This window comes from Siphateles boraxobius, unplaced genomic scaffold (assembly GCF_051911475.1).
Source record: "Siphateles boraxobius isolate OS27281-9 unplaced genomic scaffold, OSU_SipBor_1 6, whole genome shotgun sequence".
In the NCBI taxonomy this organism is placed as follows: Eukaryota; Metazoa; Chordata; class Actinopteri; order Cypriniformes; family Leuciscidae; genus Siphateles; species Siphateles boraxobius.
In genome coordinates, this window is record NW_027509186.1 from 27,908,587 (window position 1) to 27,932,841 (window position 24,255).

At 37.8% G+C, this 24,255-nt stretch overlaps 1 protein-coding gene across 3 annotated transcripts in view; it reads right to left on the bottom strand.

The window, feature by feature from the left end:
- The window catches only part of ulk2 (unc-51 like autophagy activating kinase 2), a 36,321-nt gene that overhangs the window by 11,012 nt on the left and 1,054 nt on the right, over positions 1–24,255 (bottom strand). For all 3 annotated transcript variants that reach the window (XM_077208577.1, XM_077208579.1, XM_077208578.1), the window contains exons 2-15: positions 21,103–21,195; positions 20,763–20,804; positions 13,320–13,352; positions 12,423–12,459; positions 8,684–8,857; positions 8,283–8,356; positions 8,062–8,163; positions 7,871–7,929; positions 5,113–5,195; positions 4,973–5,023; positions 4,805–4,893; positions 4,477–4,648; positions 3,649–3,709; positions 971–1,120 (exon numbers count right to left, since the gene is read on the bottom strand). In XM_077208577.1, the coding sequence (XP_077064692.1) occupies positions 971–1,120; positions 3,649–3,709; positions 4,477–4,648; positions 4,805–4,893; positions 4,973–5,023; positions 5,113–5,195; positions 7,871–7,929; positions 8,062–8,163; positions 8,283–8,356; positions 8,684–8,857; positions 12,423–12,459; positions 13,320–13,352; positions 20,763–20,804; positions 21,103–21,195 (1,220 nt within the window). The remainder of the gene's footprint in view (positions 1–970; positions 1,121–3,648; positions 3,710–4,476; positions 4,649–4,804; positions 4,894–4,972; positions 5,024–5,112; positions 5,196–7,870; positions 7,930–8,061; positions 8,164–8,282; positions 8,357–8,683; positions 8,858–12,422; positions 12,460–13,319; positions 13,353–20,762; positions 20,805–21,102; positions 21,196–24,255) is intronic.

A 24,255-nucleotide genomic window follows, 5' to 3' on the forward strand; every position in this document is an offset into this window, starting at 1 on the left:
AACCTCGTCAAAGGATCCTGAAAAAAAATCGTGGTTTCCACAAAAGTACTAAGTTCCACAATATTGTTGATACTAAGAACTGTTTCCTGACCAGCAAATCAGCATTTTAGAATGTTTTCTTAAGGGTCATGTGACACTGAAGACTAGAGTAATGATGCTTATATAAAGTTGCAGTTATATAAAATTGCAGTAATATTTCACAATACCACTGTTTTTACTGTATTTTTTATTAATACATTCAGCTTTGTTGAGCGTAATAGATTTCTTTTACCAACTCCAAACATTTGAATGGTAAGAAATCTCATACACTTTACTTTTTTAGGCCCTTGTATATGAAACACAATTTGCAGGACGTCCTGTGTCATCAGCATTGTTAGGGTAAGAGTTCCTTACATTTTCTTTAACTTTAAAGTGAGATACTCAATATTCCTCCCTTCCTAAACAATTCATAATTGAGCTTAGTGACACAAAAAAATTACTCCTGTCAAAACTTTGTAAGCTCAGAAATGTTAAATAGTTCAGTGCACTGGCGCCTGGAAGACAGTATGAATCAAAGATCAGGTCTGAATTGGTGCCCAGGGCCACTTCACCATCACCTTGCCCGAGCTGACTAACAGGGTGGTATAATGTGAACCAGCCTGGCCCTGGGCACAAGGACTGCAAGGCTGCTGTGATGAGATTAATCACTTTTTGAGACGCAGGGCAGGTCTGAGTGAAGTAGTCTTAGCAGCTGCTGAGGTCTGGCGTGACTAATAGGGGACAAGCAACAGTCAAAATCTCCAGACTCTACTAAACACCTGCCTGAAGACCCTAAACCCATCTGTTCTCAAAGACCACTTAGAAAATTCTCTGCTATACAAGTGAGCAAGTTCGAGAGTGATAAATAATCTTTCCATAGCATCATAAAGACATGAATATGCCACATACAGTAAGAAGCAGAGTTAAACATTCCCGTTGCTGGATTTCTTACCTGGGAGAGCCATACAGTGTTGTGGTTGGGCTGCTGGAGAGGTTCTGTTTGATCCGCTGGTAGTTTCGTACCTGTGTGGGCACAGGTATTGGCGTGGTCTCGCTTCGTGGCGACACCATTGGGGTCTGTCCAGTGGATGGTTGCGGTGGCCTGAGAAACCCAGAAAACAAGGTTTCAATCCAGTCAGAATGCTTTTCCAAACCCATTTAGGCCATAAAACCTGGACAAAATCCTCAAGATTAAAGTCTCATTCAACATGCGATTGCTAAATGTAAAGTCCGAGACGTTTCCACCTTTGTCAAACGAGTTCAGCAAAAGCAGTTTCTGCTCAGAGGGCCTGGCTGAAGCACATGGGGTGGAGCTACAGTGTAAACACAAAGCCCTGACCAATCAGTAAGGAGGAGGGAGGAGTCATGGGCGGTGCTTTTTAGGCAGTGGCACGTGCTTGGTCCACCTACCTTCACCAGTCACAGACAAAGAAAACAAAACAGCACGTTCTTATTTTATCAGGAACACAATGTTTTTTCACAGATGTCATGACTGGGTCAAGTGCGCGCACTGTGCAAAGGTCTGATAAGAAGAAAGGGGAGCTAAAAGGGAGAAAGGAAGCTGCACATTACTGGATTATGTATTGAGAGAGGGAGGAGTGTGGGCTACACGTGAGCAGTTAACCAGGCAGCACAACAACTGCACACAAAGAGAGTTTCTTTGTTTGTCCCGGAGTCAGTTCAGCATGGCACAACAAACCAAACAGGACATAAATGATGAGGCTATATATGATAATATATCTATATATATTATATAAAACGCAAAAGTTTCAAAAGTTTGGGGTCAGTAAGAAATTGAATACAGAAAAAAATATACTTTTTAAAATGATCAAAAGTGACATTAAAAGACAATTATAATGTTAAAAATGTATATTAAAAAAAAATGCTGTTCTTTTGAATTTTCTATTCATCAAAGAATCCTGAAAAAAAAAATCTATCACTGTTTCCAAAGAAATATTAAGCAGCACAACTGTTTTCAACATTGATAATAGTAAATCAGCATATTAGAATGATTTCTGAAGGATCATGTGACACTGGACTAATGAACAGCTGAAAATTGCGCTTTGCTATCACAGGAATAAATACAAATTTGAAATATTTTAAAACAGTTATTTTAAATTGTAAATTTCACAGTATTACTGTTTTTACTGTATTTTTGATCAAATAAATACAGCACAAAAGACTTCTCACTTAAATCTTTAAAAGCACAAAAAATCTAACAACTTTGTTATTTTTCATTAGATAAATTGAGTGAACTACTTTAGTTAATATGAACTAAGAATGAACTGCACTTATTCATTATTTGTAAATTTTATTAATGTTAATTTCAACATTTACTAACATTATTAAAATCAAAAGTTGTATTTGTTAACATTAGTATATGCACTGTGAAGTAACATGAACAAATAATAAACGACTGTAATTTTTTTAACTAACATTAACAAAGATGAATAAATACTGTAACAAATGTATTGTTCATTGTTAGTTCATGTTAACGCATTAACTGATGTTAACTAATGAGACCTTATTTCAAAGTTTTACGTTAGCAAATCTCAAAATGAACATTTTACATACTGTGCATTATAATGCCGTTGTGACTAAATTCAGTTGTAGAATTAAAGTTTTTAGTATTTTATTTTTAATTTATTTAAACAAAATCGTATGAATTTTAATATTTGCCATTTATTGGTTATCAAATTTATTTTATTTGGGTGCATCTCTAATATAAAAAAATGTAAAAAATCATGAAATCAAATTCAATCAATTGTGTCCACACTTTTGTCAGTTAGTGTATAAGTGTAAAAAGAGCAAATAGACAGCGAGGAGACAGTGAATGTGGAATACACCTCGCTTGTACAAGAGAAGGAAACAGAAAAGCCACAGAGCAGAAGGAAGTGACTCGGAGAAGATGCACCGACTCTCACAACAGCAAAATACCTTCTGTTTAACATGAGTAACAGACAAAAAATGAGCAGCATAAAAATGTTTTAACTGTCAATCTCAGATCCACTGCATAAGTGCACAATAACAAGGGTCTAGTCAGAAAACAGCCGATGTGATGGATGTATATTTCTGACATCTGGACAAAATTAGAGGTCGGTTCACAAGTAAACAGTGTGGAAACAGTTTTAGATCACATGCAGATGGTAAGAAATGACAGCAGGGTGTCTATTCTTAGGGCAGGAGCACAAACACACACACACATTCGCTCCCACAGGACTCATTCACCAGCCATGTGATTCACCTCTCAGCTTCCTCCTGCAATAACAACAGACACACCACCCAAAGTCACACAACTGTGAACTCGCCCTGGCTTTCACCTCCATGATTAAATAGTTTGGGAGTAGAAGGCACCAAAAATATCTCCAATGACATCAACGAAACAAACAGATCAGTGTGCTAATCCGTAACTCCCTATTTCCATGATGCAAACAGCCAAAAAGGATCAAGATGATTTAACCACTGTTAATATTCCTGTCCGCATGTCGGACTTGACAGTGAACTGTGTATATTTGGCCTACTAAACCTTGTTTAACATGTGACACAAGTAAACATGCATGTGTGAAGGTTTGAGGTTTGAAAGCATTTTAATGCATTGTGAGTGAACCATATCAGTGATGTCACACTCACCCTACACACAGAAGGAATTCACTGGACGGCCTGCGGCCCACTGCCCCCATTGGAAGGTCATCTAAGGAGAAGAGAAAGAAAGTCATGAGAACTACAAATACACACAGTCTCACAAACAACAGCAAATCACAGCTTGTGAGAGCGCAATCAGCGCTGGAAGGCTTTCATAGCGCTGACTCAACAGACGCCTCTCTATACACTAAAACACACACGCAAACAGCTCCAGCAGCTGCTCAAATCTAGTGTGTGTGTGTGTGTGTGTGGTTCAGGTATAACCTATGTTAAGGGGACAAAATGTCCCCGCAAAGCTGGCAATTTCCAAAATCCTTGTCCTTGTCGAGACAAAATATTTCATCAATATTTGTATATTTTGTAAGATTTATAAAAAAAGGCTTATTTCAAGATTATTTATCTGAAAAGTTTTCCAGTTAAAAAAATGTAAACATACTAAACCATTCTTAAAATACTGTACTTAATATTAAAATCGTCATATTTTACTAAACTGTTTTAAGATATTAATACTTGTTTTCAGAAAATATAAGTGTTTTTCTTGTTTTCACCTTAAACTTCAAATTTAGCTAGATTTAGGATTCAAATTACATTTACAACCGTTTTAAAGTATATTGTTTTGTTAATAGAAGAAAAATAAATCTTTTATTATATTATCTCACATTAATAGTCAATACAGTTGAAAAATTAGATAAAAAAAACTTTTTGCTTCTCAAGTAAATTGATTTTGTAACAGAAAAAAAGAGACAAATGTACTGATTATTAAATGATTTTTGCATTGTAAGCATGTGACGTGCACGATGAAGTAATGTGACTCACAGGACTGCTCCCCGGAGAGATGTGGCACCAGCACAAAGTCATCCGTGTCACAGGAGGAGTTCTTGCTGCTGGTGCTGCCGCCCGACTCTTTGGACAGCTGCAGGTAGTTGGGAGGGCCGAGAGGTGGAGAGGATAGCACGTCCTCGGGGAGAGTCTGCATGTCTGGCAGGGACTGCAAAACAAAGGTGGAGGTAAACGCTGGATTACCTTGAGCTGAGTCAGTGCTTTTAAACTTCTCAATGCAGCAATCATCTCATGCAAAACCCTTGTTTAGGAACTGCTCATGTCTGTGACAGCGCATTCAGCATTGACAATGTAAGGTGCTTACCGGAGGAGACACGTAACGACAGGAAGGAGAGCTGCCACACGTGCTGTCTGAGACCAGGCCAGAGCACGTTGGCACTGGCACAGGGCATGCTGGGTAAAAAAAAAAAACTGGTTTAGTGTCCAGCCACACCTTATTCATTAAATTTGCTCATCAAATGTTCTTACTTACATTTTTTAATAGTTGATGTCGGTTCCAAGAAAGGATGACTGAAGAAAGTGTCTGCAGACAGACAAATATGAGAATGAGGAAAGGGAACAACGAGGTGGAAATCCTCCCACAATGCACTGAAACAACAGAAATACACTGACCAAAATCCATACGATCCTTCTGGTTCCTCTGGAGGAGCCCCAGCAGCAGATTTTCCAGTGGAGGAGACGTCTCTCTCGGGATGCTGTGAACAGAAAGCTTTAGTTATTCTGTAAATAGGCCCTAATGATGGGCCATATCAAGATCATTGGCTGAATAATATAATATAAGTTTTAATTTTTCAGTAAAATTCTGATTAAAGAATATGTTAAGGAAGAGTTTTGTCATTTCAGCAACTTTGTGTACATGCACTTAGGGATGCAGGGATTACCGGATTTCACAATTTCACGATTTCGCGCTTTAAAACGTCACGGTTAATTAATCGTAAAGACTATGCTACACCGAGTGTTCTGCACGGAACGGAAATTTTGCAACTAAATAAATAAATAATGAAACTAATAAACTAATAAAACCTAGTTTTGAATGACAAAAACTATGAAGAAAACCTATTGACATTTTCGTCAATGAGTAAAAACTAGACGAAAATGTTAGATAGTGACGATTTGGGAAGCGATCCAGTCAGAACTGATGTCCTGCGTTTGTGGTAGATGTGCACATTTGTACTGTAATGTGCTGATCTAACCAGCGGTCCCATGAAAGGTTAAAAAATGTAAACGTCTGGGAGAATGAATAGAGCAGACATATAGATCTGAATAAGAGTGAAGAAGCAAAAAAGAGCTCTGTTCGGTACGGTTTTCTGTGCGCACACACTCGACCCGAAGCGCGCAGCCATGCACAATAGACAACTATACAGCGCGCGAGTACTGAATTGAGCTCTCTTTCGTGTCTAAATAGACAAATACACACAACATTATGTCTAAATGTTCGTTTTGGAGAGTATTCATGTACACTATGTCGGTTATGTCTTAAACAGTTGTGAGTGTATCGGATGTGTATCAGTGCAATTCGATCCGCATGTCTTTGGACATGATCCGATGTCTTAAAGTGATAGTGGATAATAAACCTAATGCGGTCTGTGTCCTTATATTGATCAAGCAACAAAAGAAAAAGAGAAAATCATTCACTGTTTGTTAATAATAAGGATTAATTATATTCATACAAATAAATATGTCTGCTTGAAAGAATGATGTATGCAAGTAGTTAAAGAATGCATATATAATTCATTGAAAAGAAGACTGTTTTACTTTAGGAAAAGTGGTTTTAATTTTTTTCATTTGTTTTCTTTTAAAAGAAATACATGGTTAATATTTACCTTACATTTAATTCAACAGATCCAAAGACTTTGTTAATTCTTATTTTCATTGGGATTTATTATCCCTTTATAGTATTATTTATGTTTTTAAGTCAAATACCAACAATGTATTGTTTTCATGTTTTCAGGTTTTCTACCTCAGGCTGAAAATAAATTTAGAACAAACTAAACGCTTAATAATTTTGTGATCTATTTCAATCAAAGAGCCCTGTAGCCTTTGACTTAATTTGTTATTTTTAAAAGGAAAATACTGGATGTTTACAAAGCACTTCTCTTTAATTCCAAACAAAGAGATTGATTATTGTTTGTCATTTTATAATTTTGTACTGTGTTGTGGCAGCAATAAATAACACATTAAAATCTAGTGTTGAGTGTTCATGTGATATTATACATTAGTAGTGTTGTGAAATTAATTGATGCATAATAATCGTGATAATCGTTAAATCGTGATTATTTCTCAGACAATAATCGTACTTACAAAATCTGTAATCGTTGCATCCCTACATGCACTACATTTCACAAGTTTAGGGTCGGTAAGATTGTTTTATGTTTTTGAAAAAAGTCTGTTGTTCTGACGCAGGCTGCATTTATTTGATTAAAAAAACAGCAAAAACAGTAATATTGTGAAATATTATTATAATTTAAAATAAATGTTTTCAATTTTGATACATTTCAAAAATGTAATTTATTCCTGTGATGCAAAGCTGAATTTTCAGCAGCCATTATTTGAGTATTCAGTGTCACATGATCCTTCAGAAATCATTCTAAAGCTGCGTTCACACTGCCAGTGACTTCGTCGCTGCATGTCGCCAGTGGCTGGAGGTGGGGTCAATAGTGGCCGTTCCCACTACTGATTGCCTAGTAACGTTTATGAATGACATTCACGGTTGTTATTCCATGCTTGTAGACGCTGAATTCGTTTTCTTGGAGAGAAAAGTCTAAATATAAATGGTATCAGTGCATAAACTGCTTAATACTAAAGACGAACAAGAACCAGCGAGTGATCTTTGCCATCTCGGCTATTTAAGTGCAAGCGCCTGTCGATCTGGGTTTGCGTTGGAGTCAGCACAGAGAAATATAATAAATTATAGGAAAGTTGCTGACCACTAACATAACTTTTCCTCCATCATAACACTCCACGACAGGATCTAGTGACGGATATTTTCCACAATCACACCTGAGTTCACTCTTTCTGGTTGTCGCTCCTGAAAGTTGCTCTTCATTTGCATACAGTTCAACATACAGTTAGGTCCATATATATTTGGACCTAACTGTATCTCAACTGTCGCATTGCTAGACAAACCTACATTCTACATTTGCTCATGTCGTTGGAAATCGCCAGCTCTCCATTGGAATCATGTCGCTTTGTCGCTGCATGTCGCTGGCAGTGTGAACTCAGCTTAATATGCTGATTCGGTGCTCAAGAAACATTTCTCATTATTATCAATTTTTAAAACAGTTGTGCTGTTTAACATTTTTGGGGAAAACAACAATCTTGAGAATTATGACACATTTGAAACACAAACAAAAATAGTCAGTGCTCTTACTTTGGCACCAAAGTCTTGTTCTTCTCATAGAACATCCTCAAGTCCTGGGGACTGTTAGCCTGCTCATACAGTATATACACATAAAACACCATTAAAACTTCATCACAACAAAAAAAAATAACAGCAAAGTCTTCAAATCTGATCATTAGCTACTATATGATCTCAGTTAGCTTCATTTTCATGAATGTCACCTGAAAAGGTGGCTTTCCCACGAGGCACTGGTAAATGACAGTCCCAATGCTCCACAGGTCAGCTTTGGCATCATAGTTCTGGGACATGATCACCTCTGGGGCCTGCGAAGAGAGGTGATAGATTACAAATTATAAGAATATGATGCTGCCAAAGTCTCACACCGCTGATGTATTTCACAAATCTGAGACAGTGAGACAGAATTCAGTATGTGGCTACTGACCATATACATTGGGGATCCACATAATGTGGCCGCCATCATGTTGCTCTGGAGATATCTTGCAAAACCAAAGTCAGCTGTTAAACAAAGAGAGCACCGGTGTTATTAATAGCAACATACTGCTGTCTGAAAGTCACGACTTATAACTTCTGCACATACTGAGACAATGGAAACAAAGAACAGGCTGTGTGAGAGATCAGAGGATAGAAAGAGTATGATGCTATTATATAGACTGTCAGGTACACACACAGTGGACTTCAAACGTCTTGAGATATTTATTTCCAGGTTTAAGTTTAATTTTGAATACCAGATTTGTAATGTGTTCTCAGGCATTTGAATCATACTGTAGATATAATAAGGTATATATAGTAATATTAGCAACAAATCGTTATGTAGAGTGTTACCAATCTTGATACGTATGCCGCTGATGCTAGACTTCTTGCGTCCCGTGTAGGACAGCAGGATGTTCTGAGGTTTGAGGTCTCTGTGAATGATCCCCTTGCTGTTGAGGATGCGCATAGCTGCCGCAATCTGCTGTAGAAAGACCCTCAGTGTGTCCTCTCGCAGAGTGCCCTTGGCTGGAAGAGAAAAGACATTGTACCGCTGAGAAACAAGGCTATAAAATCCATTAAGACATTCAATAAAAACCTCATTTAACCAGATAGCCTTGCAGCTGCTATAACCACTTACACGCATCATACAATGTTTCATTTGCTGAAATTGAAAATTGGCTTTGTGTCAAGAAACCTCAGATTTACTAGTTTTGAAGAGCAAAATCTTTAAGGTGAGGTCACATATACCATTGTTCAGCGAATTTTGAGCAAAAAAAAAAGTAATTTCAATAGGAATCCACAAGGTTGTGAAATACCTGCCGCAGATTTTGCATCGAATTAAAGTGGGTCACAACTTCACCGTGTTGATCAACAGAAAGCTGCTTGGTTTCAAAGTGACTTCAATGTGAGCTTTGCTTCATAAATCGCTGGAGTATTGACCATAGATAATGACCTCCGATTGACAGACAAAACTTAAGCCTAGTCCCAGACTAAAATGCATGTTTGAGCTGTTTTAACTGAAATCAACTTGCACTAACATATCTTAAAATATGTCAGTGCCATTGTTTTGTCTCAAGATGCAAACCAGTAATGTTTTTTTTATTCCTAAGGCACATTTATAAAAGCTACTTAAAGCCTAATCCTGGCCTAATCTAAGCCCTGTCTGTGAAACCAGGCCTGGAAGTTTTTTGCCCACTAAATTTCAACGAAATTGTGCAAATGTGACCATTATGTCTGTTTTAAGCGATAAAACAGACAAAATGTTGTGAGTAATTTTTATATCAAAAGAAATACTGTAAAACTGAGCATAACTAGAAAAATTTAGATTTTAAATTAAAAAATTTATCACTTTTTGAATCACACCTAGCTGGGCCAGTAATTCATATTATTAGTTGCTCTGCCAACAGTTCTCATTTAAATGAATAATTTGTTAAAAAATTGTAATAATAGCTACAAACTATTATAATTACACAAGAAACTCCAATAAATTGGAAAATGACATAGATGTCAAAACATTACTGATTGGTTTGTCATATTCAACTCATTCATACTGATAGATAAAAGTGTAAACAGTTGATAAGCGGAATTCCAAATGTTTAAAGGGGTGGTAAAACACGATTTCACTTTTCTAACTTTAGCTAGTGTGTATTGTTGCTGTTTGAGCATAAACAACATCTGCAAAGTTACAGCGTTCAAAGTTCAAAGCAAAGAAAGATGTTTGCTTTTAAAGGACTACAGCAAACGGACTACACGACATTCCTCGAGGGTTGCTGACATTACTAACCCCACTAAATCCCTCCTCCGAGAATACTAAATGAGGGGGGCGAGGCCATTTTATATTGCTTTGGAGAAGAGTTGTTGTGGTATAGGAGTGTTGTTGCCGCCGCAATGCCGTTGAAACGCTGTTATTTTCATCCGGATTGCAGGTCCACTTTGTTCAGCCTTCTTAGCGACGAGGGAGTTAGGGATCAATGTTTAATTATTACCCAAATCTCGCTCTCTGTGCTGCACATCTTACGGAGGAAAGCTTCCACAATCTTCGCGAGGACGCGAGAATCCACAATGCAGGATTCACACAATGGCTTGTCCTGAAAGTTCCAACTTTAAGAACAGAAGCTGTTGTTTACGGGCCACAACCTGTAAGTATGATTTATATTTCGTCTATGTGTTTTCCTGTAATAGTTCGCATTGTTAATTGTACGTTGTAGCAAGGAAGTAAACAAATGACAACGCTGTTTGGCTCTGCAAACCAGCTTGTTAAATGCTCATTCATACTTTACGTTATCCGACAAACACCTAACGTTACAAACTTTTTTTTAATCTCAACAGCGAACTTGGAATTAGTATAAATTATTCTTTGATTAGAGCTTTTATGTTTATCTACATGCTTGTTTATCTACAGGCATGCTAAACATGGTTCTGTGTTTGATTTGGCTACTGTAGTAAAGCCAATGTTTAGTGTTTGTTTTGGGTTAATACTTCTGTCAACTTATATTTGGCTACAATCGTTCTAAAAATAGAAAAGTAAAGGTGGCATACAGTCAGTAACGATCACTATAGATCCGCAGTCTTTACTCAAAAAATCCATTTGAGGACTGTAGTATAATTTGTTAGAACGATTATATGAAATCCTTGTTTATGAAGCTTATTTTTGGTAATACTAAAAAGTAATGAGACAACAAAAAACAGACCTTTCTGAAATGTCGTTTAACAGTCGTTCTTGAACAGGTTCTGCTCGATCATCTTCACTAACATTCTCTGGGTCCGACTGGTTTTATTGACGGCATCGTTTATAATACACCAAAGCACAAACTACCGGTAATGATAAGGGGCTTGACGTTTCCGGAAAACGTGCACTGGGCGGTTAGCGAATCACGACACACTGGGCCAGCTAACCAATCTGAGCCCATTGCGTAGTTTTGAGGGACTGGCTTCATAGAACCAGGAAACCATCAGACCGTTTTTACAAGTAAAGGAGGGCCAGAGCAGTGTAGAATAAAGGTAAAATATCTGAAACATAATGCAATTTTTTAAAAACGAAGCATGAACACATTACACTGCACCCCACAAACACAATCAAGCCTTTGAAAAAATGTGTTTTACCACCCCTTTAAGTTTGCATAACAATTGCAAAAAAAAAACAAAAAACAAAAAAACAAAGACGTACAGAAGTGACAGTTCCGTCAACTAGACAGAAACTCTCTGTCACAGGCCCAGGCCAACAGCCCACCCTAATTGTTGTCGAGCACTTTGAGGGTGAGTGATAAAGTGAGAACTCATTTTGGATGAACTATCCCTTTAAATAAGGATGTACACTGCACTGAGCTAATCCAAGACCATCAGAGTCATGTTCTCTAGGCCCCTGATTGGTGAGAATGTTAAAATCAGGAGCTGCTCAGAGATTTTACATGGAGTGATGGCGCTCCAGGTCCCCTGTTAGAACAAAACTGGTGTAATCCACTGAGCTGTTAAGACGATTCCCTTCACTCAATCTGCTCTGTAAACAAAGCAATTATGATCACAATGAACCTCGTACTGATCCCAAAACAGTATTTGGCATAGCTTTGAGGTTGTATAACTAAGAAAAGGTTGATAATTAAACAAGGGAGAAGGGTAAGAGGACAAGAGCATGGTTACACAAAGATAACAATCTGACTGACATAACAAGTGGTAACAGTCCAGCCAACATCACTCACACAAAGTAAATGGCACCAGAGTAATCTCTATTATGCCCTCTGCGTCACAAACTCAGTGAAAACTTTGATTGCTCGTAAACACCAAACTGAAGCACACAGACTTCAGTTTATTCACAATGGGTATGTGGACAAACCTCTGTGAACTGTAAATGTATATGATAATAGAGGCAAGCAGTGACTCTCTGAGAGTGTTGGTGGTAAGTGTGCTTTGAGATTGAGCCCTGGAGACAGACACTTCAAATCTAGCTTGCAGAGAAATACATCCTTGTTTAATGTGCAAAGAAACTTTAGAAACCCATTTATAGGTGGCCTTAACTAAAATGTGCTTTAAAAACAATGCTCTTTTTATTTGAGCAGCCTGACCAAATGATGTGTTTACCTCACAAGCTGCTTACCTTGTAAATAGTCTGCCAGGTCTCCTCCATTGCAGTACTTGAAGAGGAAACAAACAGAGAAAATAAAACTCAACTTTGAAACCAATACTGAACAATAAAAAACTATGTCGAGGCTCGAGGACTGGATATTTAATGGGCTACAGGAGGAGGAAATGCCGGTTTAGTGACACACACATCAATGAATCTGATGAAGTGATGCAGCATTATGGGATTGTCAGCATGTATTGGAGGCCAGTAAATTTCCACATCATTGATGGTATGAGAGAAATAGCCCTGAGCATACTGGGTGTTGAGTACAAAGATAATACACTACAGTTAACATTACATACAGTAACATCTATACAACTCTGACTGAACATTAGGACCTTTATTGAAGGCTTTTTAAATAAAAAAACAAACAAACAAATATTACTTCTGGCTTGCAAGAAAGTTTTATTCAACAGAATTAATCAAAAAGAGCAGTTTTTTTAATGCTTTTAGTTTTGGTGAATTGAAGAAAACCTTTGAAGACCTCTAGTTTGAGCCAAACTCTAGCTGAAACCCCCTCTCAGGTCACACAGATAGGTCCAAATAAATTATACTCAGAAAGCCAGCAGGTTGCATTATCAGAACCTACTGTACATACATGAGAAGGGTTGGACTGATACACGCTAAAGATAGTTAATATTAAAGCTCCTGAAATTGTTTTTGAGAGCAGCTTTCCCTGAACAGATATTTTTAGTTTGGCCTCCTGATGTGTTTGTTTCTCCTTCAGAGACTGCAGTGTTGGGCAATACTAGAAAGAATAGCCGTGAAACATTAGGCAAGCTGTGGCCTCATGACTAAAACAAGAGCATGTGGAAGACAGAAATAAGAGAAAGGGAGAGATAGAGGGGAGAATACATGCTTTACACTCACCTCCATAACCAGGAATACAGAACTTGGCGTTTCCTGAAAGAAAGAAAAACAAGATTTTACTCAGAAACAGCCCGTAACAGCAAACATCCATCACCGACACTGATTTGTTTGCACAGAGGTCCATGTCCTCCAGCAACCACGTGGTTGTGGAAATACAGGCAAGTGCGTAAGTGAAGACGACTCACGTTTCAAATCCTGGCATGCAAACATCCTGGTGCTGAAACCATTAGACACACTAGCCTCATAACAGCTATTAGGGCTGCTTTGTCAATACTGAAGGAATTAGTTGCGGAATGCTGGCCAAATAAAATGCACAAGACCCTTTGGTTTTTTCCAAGGAAGCAGGCTGTTACGGTAATCAAGACAAGCCACCAATCTATAGATCTTCCTCCACAATTTGATCTGAAAGTTTTATGAATCCTGGTATTTTTCAGTGAATTGATGTTGGCAGCCCATTAATGCAGTTGTGATGGACTGGTCCATTAACAAGGAAAGTGCCGCCATTTTATGTGCTGCTCATAAGTGGTTGCCTGTGGAGAGTGTGTGTGGGGAGAGTTTGTAATTGCGGCCAACACTCCAATCTGCCTACATCACCTCTCGTTCCTCCTCACTATATCTCATTACCTCACCTATTCAAGATGACTTATAAATATTCAAAATGTCGTGCTAAGTTTCATTATTTTTACATTAAGATTCCCCATGCCATCACGTAACACACACTTAAAGTTATTCCTTAATACCTAGTGATGCACCAAAATTCAGGCAAACGAAAATATTTGGCATAAATAATTTTAGTTTTTTTCAGGCCAGAATAGTTTTAAAGGACCGAAATCATTGACCAAAACAGTGACTTTTAAATCAGCGCTTCTACAATGATGTGTTTTGACTTCATCAATGTCTATTTTATGAACACAACATGGATAAGCTCCATAAATGATCAAAAATGAAGAGTAGCAATTTGTAAAAAAAAAAAAAAAAAAAAAAAAAAAAGAAGAAAAAAATGACTTTGACTGAAATATTGAGAGGTGGCTCATTTTAGTAGAACTGGTTTAATTCATCTCCTGAAAACACAACACCCTGAATAGCATAATGAGATCATTATGCTAATATCGCTATCCGAATATTAATTACTGAAACTGTATTTTTGATTTTTGTTGTGATTTTCAGTTAGATTAATACTTAGTCTTCGGTTTCAGTGATTTGGTAAAAAATCACTTTTGGTGCATCACTATTAAAAATAATACTAATAATTTAAATGTCACTTCAATAAACAGGAAGAATGAACAAAGCAACTACACATTACACAGTGAGGAAGATGATGAACACTAAACTAAGGGCTTAAGTACACAGATAATGCAATGAACAGAACAAGGATCAGGTGCAAAAAACTATGATAACAAACAATGAAATAAAACTCAGGCAAATCAGTGACAGAAAATAAAACTGAACAGGTCATGATCATGACATTAATAATACTGCTAAATGTAATTAACTTAAATCTCAAAATGAAAATCCATTTTCATACTGTACATTATAATGTTTTGATGTCTGAATTCCCTTATAGCATTTAAATTGATTGATTTTAGTTTTTTAGTGTTTCATTTTTATTTAGTTGGACAAAATAGTATAGGATTCTTATTTCCGTATATCCCTAGTCCATGTTATGCTGAAGAAAAGAAGCAGCTCATGGGCTCATGACTTGACAAGATTTGCATTCTGCAAGCAAGATACTTCCTTCACTGTAATCTGATCCCAGACAAGCCCACCTCCCAAATTCTGCTGTAGATCTGTTTAAGGGATCTGGGATCAATGCAGCCTAGGGGCTACAAGGGGCACAGCCTCTGGTTGTCAGTCTGATTGCATATAGGGCTGATTTGAGCTGGCTTTGGTGGGGGATAGGAAGCAGAAAGGAAATTGAACAGCTCCGGCTGGGTGGAGGGGTCGATCAACTCAAGGACGTCATTAACCATCATCACATTTCAGTAATTTCTTGAACTTGACCATCTGTGAGTTCATCTGAAGCCAACTGGCTCTGAGCATGATACACACACACAAACAAACACAGAGGCCATTTGATGAGAGGCACAAGAGGAACTGTTGACCAAGTGCGGGCAGGATAAGAAAAACAAACAGCTTTGGATCAAGAACTACATGTCCAAACACACAAGTCCCGCCCTGATCTTCTTCTGCCAATTTTTTCCTTACTTCTTGGCAAGAGGTGAGATTCCACTTGGAATCTTACCTAACAATATGCATCATGGTTTAAGCACAGTTGTTATATCATTTATATTTGTCTTGTGAACAAGGATAAAAAAGGGTGAGTTACCAAAGACTGGACTCTTGACAAACGGCTAGAATACCTGAACTACCATCATTTTGAAACTAACAGAACAATATCTACTACTTGTCAAAATTCAGCGGGAAAGTAACATTAGTTACTGCATGTTTAGACCAAGTTAGCATATTTGGCAGCTGGGCAGCATGCCTGGTTATAAATGGAAATGTTAACAACAAACTAGAAATGCATTGGAATTTTAGCAACAGGAATATTTGGCTAAAATATTTGTGCACACAACATGAATAAGCTACAACAGGTAAACATGTCATGCACGAACTTGACTCTGAGCTAAAAGGATGCAAGAGTCGCAACATGTAAAAATTGTTCGGCTGAAATATCGAGAGCCAGCTTATTGCCTAAGAACTTTACTATGACTGGTTTAATCACCTGAGAACAAGACAGCATAAAAAGTTCAACTACCTAAATTAATCACCAAAATTTTATTTTCAGTTTAAGTTTTCACCTAAAATAAAATTTTAATTTCTGTGTTTCAGTACAAAATTAATTTCGGTGCAACAGCAGACATCAAGAGTTGGCAAATTTTGACTGTAAAATGTTGGTATCGGATCAACCCTACAACAAAGCATCATTGACAAAAAACAAAGCTAGAGCTAGGCTGCATTCCGATCATATCTCCAGAGCTAATACGAGTTTCAAACATCCGAAAATACAGGCATGACATGAAGTCAAAAGGCAGCATGCTCCAACCAGGCAGTGAGAGTACTGCATCATAACTAGAAGCGTTGGATTACAAAATGCTGAATCCAGCCAAAGCAGCACTTTAAATTCTAGGAATATTTGAGAAACACCACATGTGCAACCAATTGTGAGAGATTGATGTGTTCTTCTTAGAAACTCAACCGGTTTCTAGTAATCTACATAAGGGAACACAACATTCTAGGGATGTAAGGTATACTCAAGGTGTCGTGAGTCTAAAGACACAGACTGTCCTTTCGGATGAGATTGTTTCTAAAGGAATGTCCCTGGAGCTCTGATTGACACACTTGAGTATCGTTATCAGCAAGCACAGGTAGTGAAGAACAACAGCACATCATTTTGCCTAAGGCAAGGCCATGAACCTTCACAGTTGTAAGATAGAGAAAGAGATTAAGACAAAAATAAACATTCTTTTTTGTGTCTACAGCCCACGAAGGACTGGTAAATAAACAGACAGCCTTGGTAACATGTTGGTGGGTTGGTGGTAAGAAATGAGAAACAAATCTTAAAGGTTGGCATTTAGAGAACACTATATCCTACACTGTAATGTGAATGAATAGATTTATTGCTTAATGGCAAAGAGGTATCATCCACCATAGTGAACACAACTTATTAGCTGAACACTTAATAGTTCCTGCAAGCAGCTCTCGAGGAAAGCGTTAACAGTTTCCATATGTTCCCATGCTGTCTTTCTTTTCCTGCACCCACCACCCATTGCTGATAGTCTTTTTTTGAATTCATTCCTCCCCTCCTTCTCAGAAAACTGAAGACAACAAGTCAATCCGTCCTCCACTGGGACACACTGTTCTCTAACAGGAAGTTCAAGTTCTGTTTTGATACATAGATTGTCTCATGCATACAAACCTGGCTCCTCCCACCCCGAATCAAAACCCCACCCACTCCTACCTCCGACTTTGTGATTCAAAGTTAGAATCCTTCCAGCCCTTATATTTCCCTTTCCTTTAAATGTACATGCTTTTTGCACATTTGAACAACACTTCTCTGTTTATTCAAGGGATTGTTTGAAGAATGTTTCAAAAATGTTGTCCATGCAAAAAAAGTGAGTGGTGTCCAAAACAGCCCTATTGACTTTCATTGCATTGCACTTTTTTAAAATATCTTCTTTTGTGTTGTACAGAAAATATAAAGGCATACAGGTTTAGAACATTATGAGGGTAGGACTGCAATTAATTTAAAATGTTTTCATTTTTTGTTTTGTTTTAGGATAAAAAAAATAAAAAAAACTCCAGGTTTCCTATGCTTGTTTGTAGGGCTGCACAATTTGGTCAGAATTTATATTTTATGTATATCGTTATGACTATAAAATAATAATAATTAATTAATGAAAAATGTTATTATTAATGATGTTTTTATCATTATTATTATACAGTCATATTGACATTTAATCAAAACAAATTGTGCATCCCTACAATCAAGCAAATATTACTGTTATATTTCATAATTTTTTTTAGCATTAAATATTTAACCATAAAGCTTTTATTTTGGCAGAAATCCGCAAGGAGCCCTTAAAGCGTCTCTTTTTATGCCAGTTCATAAGTACTTTTAATTACAAGTCTGGGAAGATGATTTGGCGCATGTTGCATTCCCAAAAATACCTGTAGATTTTAAGCGAGGTACACTTGTAGCGTGTGCAGAGATGATTTTTGTCTGGACTATCGAGCACCATTTACTGTGAACCAAGCCACTCTGAGACAATGGATCATCAGCTCTTCACGTATAAAGGAACACTGTGGTATATTTTACTCTGCAAAATTCAATGAATATTTTAATTGAATTCAGCCATATTGCTATTTTGCTTTTGTTTTGATTGATTGTGCAGCTCTACACGAGGGTGAGTTTTTGGGTGATCTATCCCTTTAAAGGCAAAGCGCAAGTACACTCATTCAGGCAGAAGAAAGAATCACCACCCTGTTATTACAGCAGGTCTCCAGCCTCCCTCTGCCAGAGCAGGGACACCACTGAATAGCATTTGACTGGAGCTGCTCAGCTCTCACTGCAAGCCTGTAATTAAACAGCTATGGCGATATCTTCAGCTCCATCTGTACAGATCCCCATTGAGAAAAAGCTCAATAACGCTCTGACATCTCTATGTGTATGTGTTCTAAGCAAGCACGCACGTGTGAACTGGCACTGACGTAGGCATTATTCACTAGCAGCCTTCATTCACACTTCTTCATCATGTGGGATGAGATCGTTATCAGAGCTGCAGGTCTGGGCCGGAGTGCTACCGCACTGCATATGCTCCGTGTGGCGTAGTGGGATCTGAAGGCCACCTCTCACAGCACAGCTAAAAAATGTGATAGGGCAAAGGCTCCCTGTTGCTTTGCTTTAACTAGACACCTCTTGCTGGGTACAAAAAAGTCAATCCTCCTAACATCCTTAATGACAGTAGATTGTAAACAGTCCATGGTAGCGTAATTGGGCTTGGAAGGGAACACCATTAGTATTCCCCAGGGCTCTGGGCTACCATCAAGGTGGATAAAGGTCACGTTCTTCTGTAGTGTGCGGCTCACGGTGCCTGCTGAGGTAAACGGCCATTTATTCAATTTGAGAAGCAATCAAGCAGGTATACACTTGCTTTGTGTTTACAGTGCAATAAGTTAGTGAAAGTGACAGATCCGCAAAGTGATAATGAGTTCATGAAATCGAGAAGAAGCAATGTATTACCTTCAGGCATCCAAACTAATTTTGAGAGCACTCAAGAAGACCATCACAAAGAAAAATGTGACTGCCACTGGGGAACGAAGTACTTTAGTATAATTAGAAAAGTATAATTGCTGCTATTATACAACAAAGTTATGATATCATAAGGTATAAACTGAAAAAATGATTCTGTTTTCCTATTCACTGACGAAAAAGGTGCTAGACTGAAGCCTTAGGCTAGAGACCTACTCAATAAAATTAGTGTTTAGGATGCATTTCATTTATAATCTAATAATTACTATTCAAATGTCCTACCTGCAAAAGCCCATGTGAGTATTCAACATGATTCAGATATCTGGGTCTTTTCCTGGCAGAAAAAAACCCAGCTTAACTATAGTGGGGGAACAGGGGGGATGACTTGAATCTTCCAGGATAAAATAAGATCAACTTCTACCTCCGTCAGACTGACCTCGTGATTGAGAAAACAAGAGTTAGCAGATCTCAGAGTTGCACAAATGTATTTATGGTCGTCTGACTGAATAAGCGACGCAGAATGCAAGTCTCCAGAAACCGCTGATGATCAGCTACAGTACGTCACAACTGATACCCACTTCTCCATTTCAGCCCAGAGGAAAAACACACCTCAGGCCAAGCGGGACAGATTTTGGTGCTAACGGTCACAGCCGAGACAAAATGCTATAATTTCTCACACCAACTAAAAAAAAAAATTATTTGATGGAGATAAACAGTGTCTCCTCAAGACTGATCTGCCTTAGAGAGATCAGTGAGATGAATGTAAACAGCTTGTAGTGTACTCAGACCTTCTGCCCTAGGAAAAGAGCAGACAAAAAATCATCCTGAAGAAGACCAAAAATGTTGCACCGTTCAGCACAAAAACTGATTCAGAAATGCATGCCTATCTGAAGGATGAGGGGTCTAAGGGCCCCCATCAGCACTGCAGGTGTGTGTTGGGTGGGAGTGTTATATAAGCACAGGAAGACGCATGCTGCGTTGGAAGTGCAGGATATTCAACGACTCACCTCACTATACTGGGAAGCATTACATGTCAAAGGTGTGTAGGTGATTGACTCATAACAGCCTAATTAAACCTACAGCTTTTCGCAGTTTGATCCTGCCGTATACATCAACATCCTTTCAGAACAGTGCCTGCTCTGTCAGCCGAGGGTTTGGACCAATGAAATGGTGTTTAAACAGCCCACACCATTCCAGAGAAGGCAAACCCTCCCCCTATATGATCCCGCTGGTGGGAAGGAGGAAGGCAGGGTATTGATGGATGAATTAGTTTGCTAACAGAACTGGCTGACGCTGAGAAATAATCTTATTTCCTCCTGGCCAGTGACATTATTCTCTAATGTACCCTGTAAGACACTTATAAAGGGCTGCACAGTGCACACAATGTATTTTTTGCATCAATAGCTATAGAATTACAATTAAAGTCCTCTTTAATTACTTTATAGGATTGGAGAATAATGTGTGTGATATTTTCAAAGTGGTCTCATGCATTGTACAGCGAGGCTTAGTCTAGGATAGGTCATGTGACTTGTCATGTGAAGGGTGGTGTTATATAAGAACAGGGTCAGTCCCGTAGGCCCTCACAGCTCTTAGTGGATAGTAGAGCACTGTCAGCTCTAGGCAAATCTGCTCAGAGTTAGTGAGGAAAGAGAATTCAGAGATTATAGTAATAAATGAGAAAAAGCCATTACCTGGACATCATAGAGTGCCACAATGTTCTCATGCTGGAGTTCCTATAAACAAAAAAATAAACACTGTCTATAATTAACACAGCATAATGATAAACATAAATAAATATAATAATATAAGACAAATACATTTTATATTATTTAAAATAATACAAAAAATAATAATTGCACAAAATAATATACACACTGGCATTCAAATTTTGAGTATTTTAAATAAGTATAGTACATTCTAAATGTCTTTACTGACACTTTTGATCAATTTAATGTGTCCTTGCTGAATTAAAGTATTAATTTCTTTCAAAACACACAACACACACACACACACACACACACAACAACTCACCTTTAAAATTTTAATTTCTTTTCCAAGAAGAATCTGGGATTTGGAGAGATTCTTTTTGTTAATACTCTTGATTGCGACCTCCCAATCAGTCTTCTGCAAATAATACACAGAGAGAGCAATTGTGGGATGGCGGATAGGGGTTACATGTGCCAAATTAATATGAATCTTACAAAACATTTACTTTTACATTTTTGAGTGTTAGAGTTCTGAATGTTTAACTGTTTATTCCTTTAAAGGAGAACTTTAGAATTTTGGAGAATTTTGCGCCGGCAAAATGAACCTGGTGTGTAATAACACATTGGTACCGAGTCGACTGTTCTCTGGGATTTGTTTTCATGATAATCGAGTGTAAAGAGTTTTATCTCTAAAAACTGTTTAGCTTATAACGGTAGTATATGGGGGCATATAATAAGTAAAAAGAGATCGCTAGTTAATACCACTAACACGGCTCAAAATAGCCCCACACTAACACGGTAGCTTAATGAGGGTCTCTACATGCAAACCGAAGCACTGAGAACTTTGTAAGTGTACAGACAGTTTAATATTAATATACTTTATAAAGACAGTACCATCGCGGAGCCATCTTTGGAAAACAGTCTAGACCAGTCGAACCACAAACGCCCTGCTACGAGCTGACCTGTGACTTGGAATCTCACAGTTCAGCTCACTTAGCACGGCGTTAGTGGTTCGACTGTCGAGACTGATTCCCAAAGATGGCTTCTGCCTGTATACGCGATGGTACTATCTTTATAAAGTATATTATTATTAAACTGTCTGTACACTTACAAACTTATCAGTGCTTCGGTTTGCATGTAGAGACCCTCATTAAGCTACCGTGTTAGTGTGGTGTTATTTTGAGCCGTGTTAGTGGTATTAACTAGTGATCTCTTTTTACTTATTATATGCCCCATATACTACCGTTATAAGCTAAACAGTTTTTAGAGATAAAACTCTTTACACTCGATTATCATGAAAACAAATCCCAGAGAACAGTCGACTCGGTACCAATGTGTTATTACACACCAGGTTCATTTTGCGCCGGAGTTCTCCTTTAAGTTGGAGTCTTTTGTTGAGAACACAAACATTTGCTTCAAAAGGCCATTCTTTTCAGCATGCTGCATCTATTTCTCAACTTGTGACCTGGAAACACATAAAGCTGATAGCATAATTGGGATTTTAGCCTTTGGGAGAGGCACTTGTGCAAGGTGGGACTCCACTCCAGCTTAAAGAAACTGTGTCCCCAACGAAGAGTGGAAATCCATGAATAGAACGATGCTTTTCATGTAAATGTAGGTTAATAAGAGATGTTCCTGCGGCACACTGTGCCATAGCAAAGTGCTGGCAGCACGCAAGAGCGGTTGCGTTCATCCAGCCTCACTCAAATCCGACTCAGCCAAGCGTGGTAAAGGCATCCCCGAGAAAGCGCTATTGGCTTTTATATTGACCCCATTTACTAGATGACCATTCAAAAGGAATGAAGAGACTTAAATGCTCAAGCTTTATTGAAAAACAACAGAAATGTCCTATATAGGCAGCTAATTTATGTCTATGTCAGTCTGCATTGTCAGTCTGCATGTTCGACATCATCTTCAAGCTAGAATGCATCAATCAGTGATCATAAGCATGTGTGATGATGAACACCTTAATATGTTTATAGGATGAAAATAAAACTGTCTCACTGGTTGAATCGAGTCAGCTGCTTTGGATAAGGCAGGTGATCATAAATATGTATCGAATTACTCCTGCTATATATAGCTGATGTTGTACTACATGCTGTGCATACATTGAGCATTGCCACACACACAAACATACACGCAGAGATAGCTCTTATAATGATGCACAATAAATCAATATCAGCATTTGATCTGATAAGACCAGCGTTCAACAAAACTGAACAGTTAACCATTTTTCAACTGTACATTTAAAGGGTAAGTTCGACGTTTTACAAGTAAAGCCCTGTTTTAAGATCGTTTCTGATGAAATCGAACGGTTAAGATTAAAATTTGGACACATGCTGCTGTCCCGAGAAATTTAGGTTTTTTTGTTAGCACCCCCCCACCTCCACAATGGTTTCATAGGGGCACTGGAACAATCATTCATATAAACGCATTAAACTTTAGTTTACAAAGACGTGAAACTCACCGAGTGGTCTGGGGTGTTCACTGATATGCTCATGCAAAAATCGATGCAAAAGATGCTTTTCCTTTTTCCATGAGAAAATAGCCTCTCTCACATGTGTCTCCACTAGAGATTCAGAAGAGATCTTAATAAAATCTCAAATCTCAAACCTCAAATCAAAGTCTCCAATCAAAAACCCAACAGTAGTATTCATTCCAGCTTAACTACAAGTAGCTTAACTATTTATGAAACACTAGCATCTAACCCAATTATTTCTATTAAAATTTATTTCAGATATCTATTTCAGAATATAAGGTTACACTTTATTTTAAGGTCTCATTGTTACAGTGTAATTATATATTTAAGCACTGAGTAATATTAACAGTAGGCTACTTACTATAGGGTTAGGGTGAGGGTTAGTTGCACGTAATTTTGCCTCATTTACTGTTATTACTATGGTAAGTATGTAACATATGTAACAAGGACACTGTAAAATGTTACCGAATCTAATGACTAGCTACTAAAATGAAAATGATGCTAGTTGATACTGGACTAGTCATTTAAAAAACACTACAAATAGATAGGCTAGTTAGGTTTAGGCAATAACGTTAAAATGTTTCCCATAACACCAGTCAGTGCGTTATTTGTATTTAGACAATGTAAAAAAAATAATAATAATAATAATAATAAACAGAAATCATACTGTCTTTCCGCCCAAAGTAGACCGGTCAGTCGTATTGACGTCAGAGACGGCTTATTCGCGGAGGCTGTTTTATGAATGAATGACTCCAGCAGAATGTGACCTATTCTAGCACATCTTACATAAAACAACCCACGGTTTCTAATCAAGGATTGCTATGACTCGCACAAGACGTGAAAAGCACAATGCGTATATATTTGTCTATATTAGAAAACATTTATTCTATGCAAATTTGACATTTAATTAAGCAAACTTACCTCACTTAAAATGGGATGCATAACAAGCATGGCCCAGATTTGCAGTCCGACTGAACAATGATGCTTAGCGCTTATTTA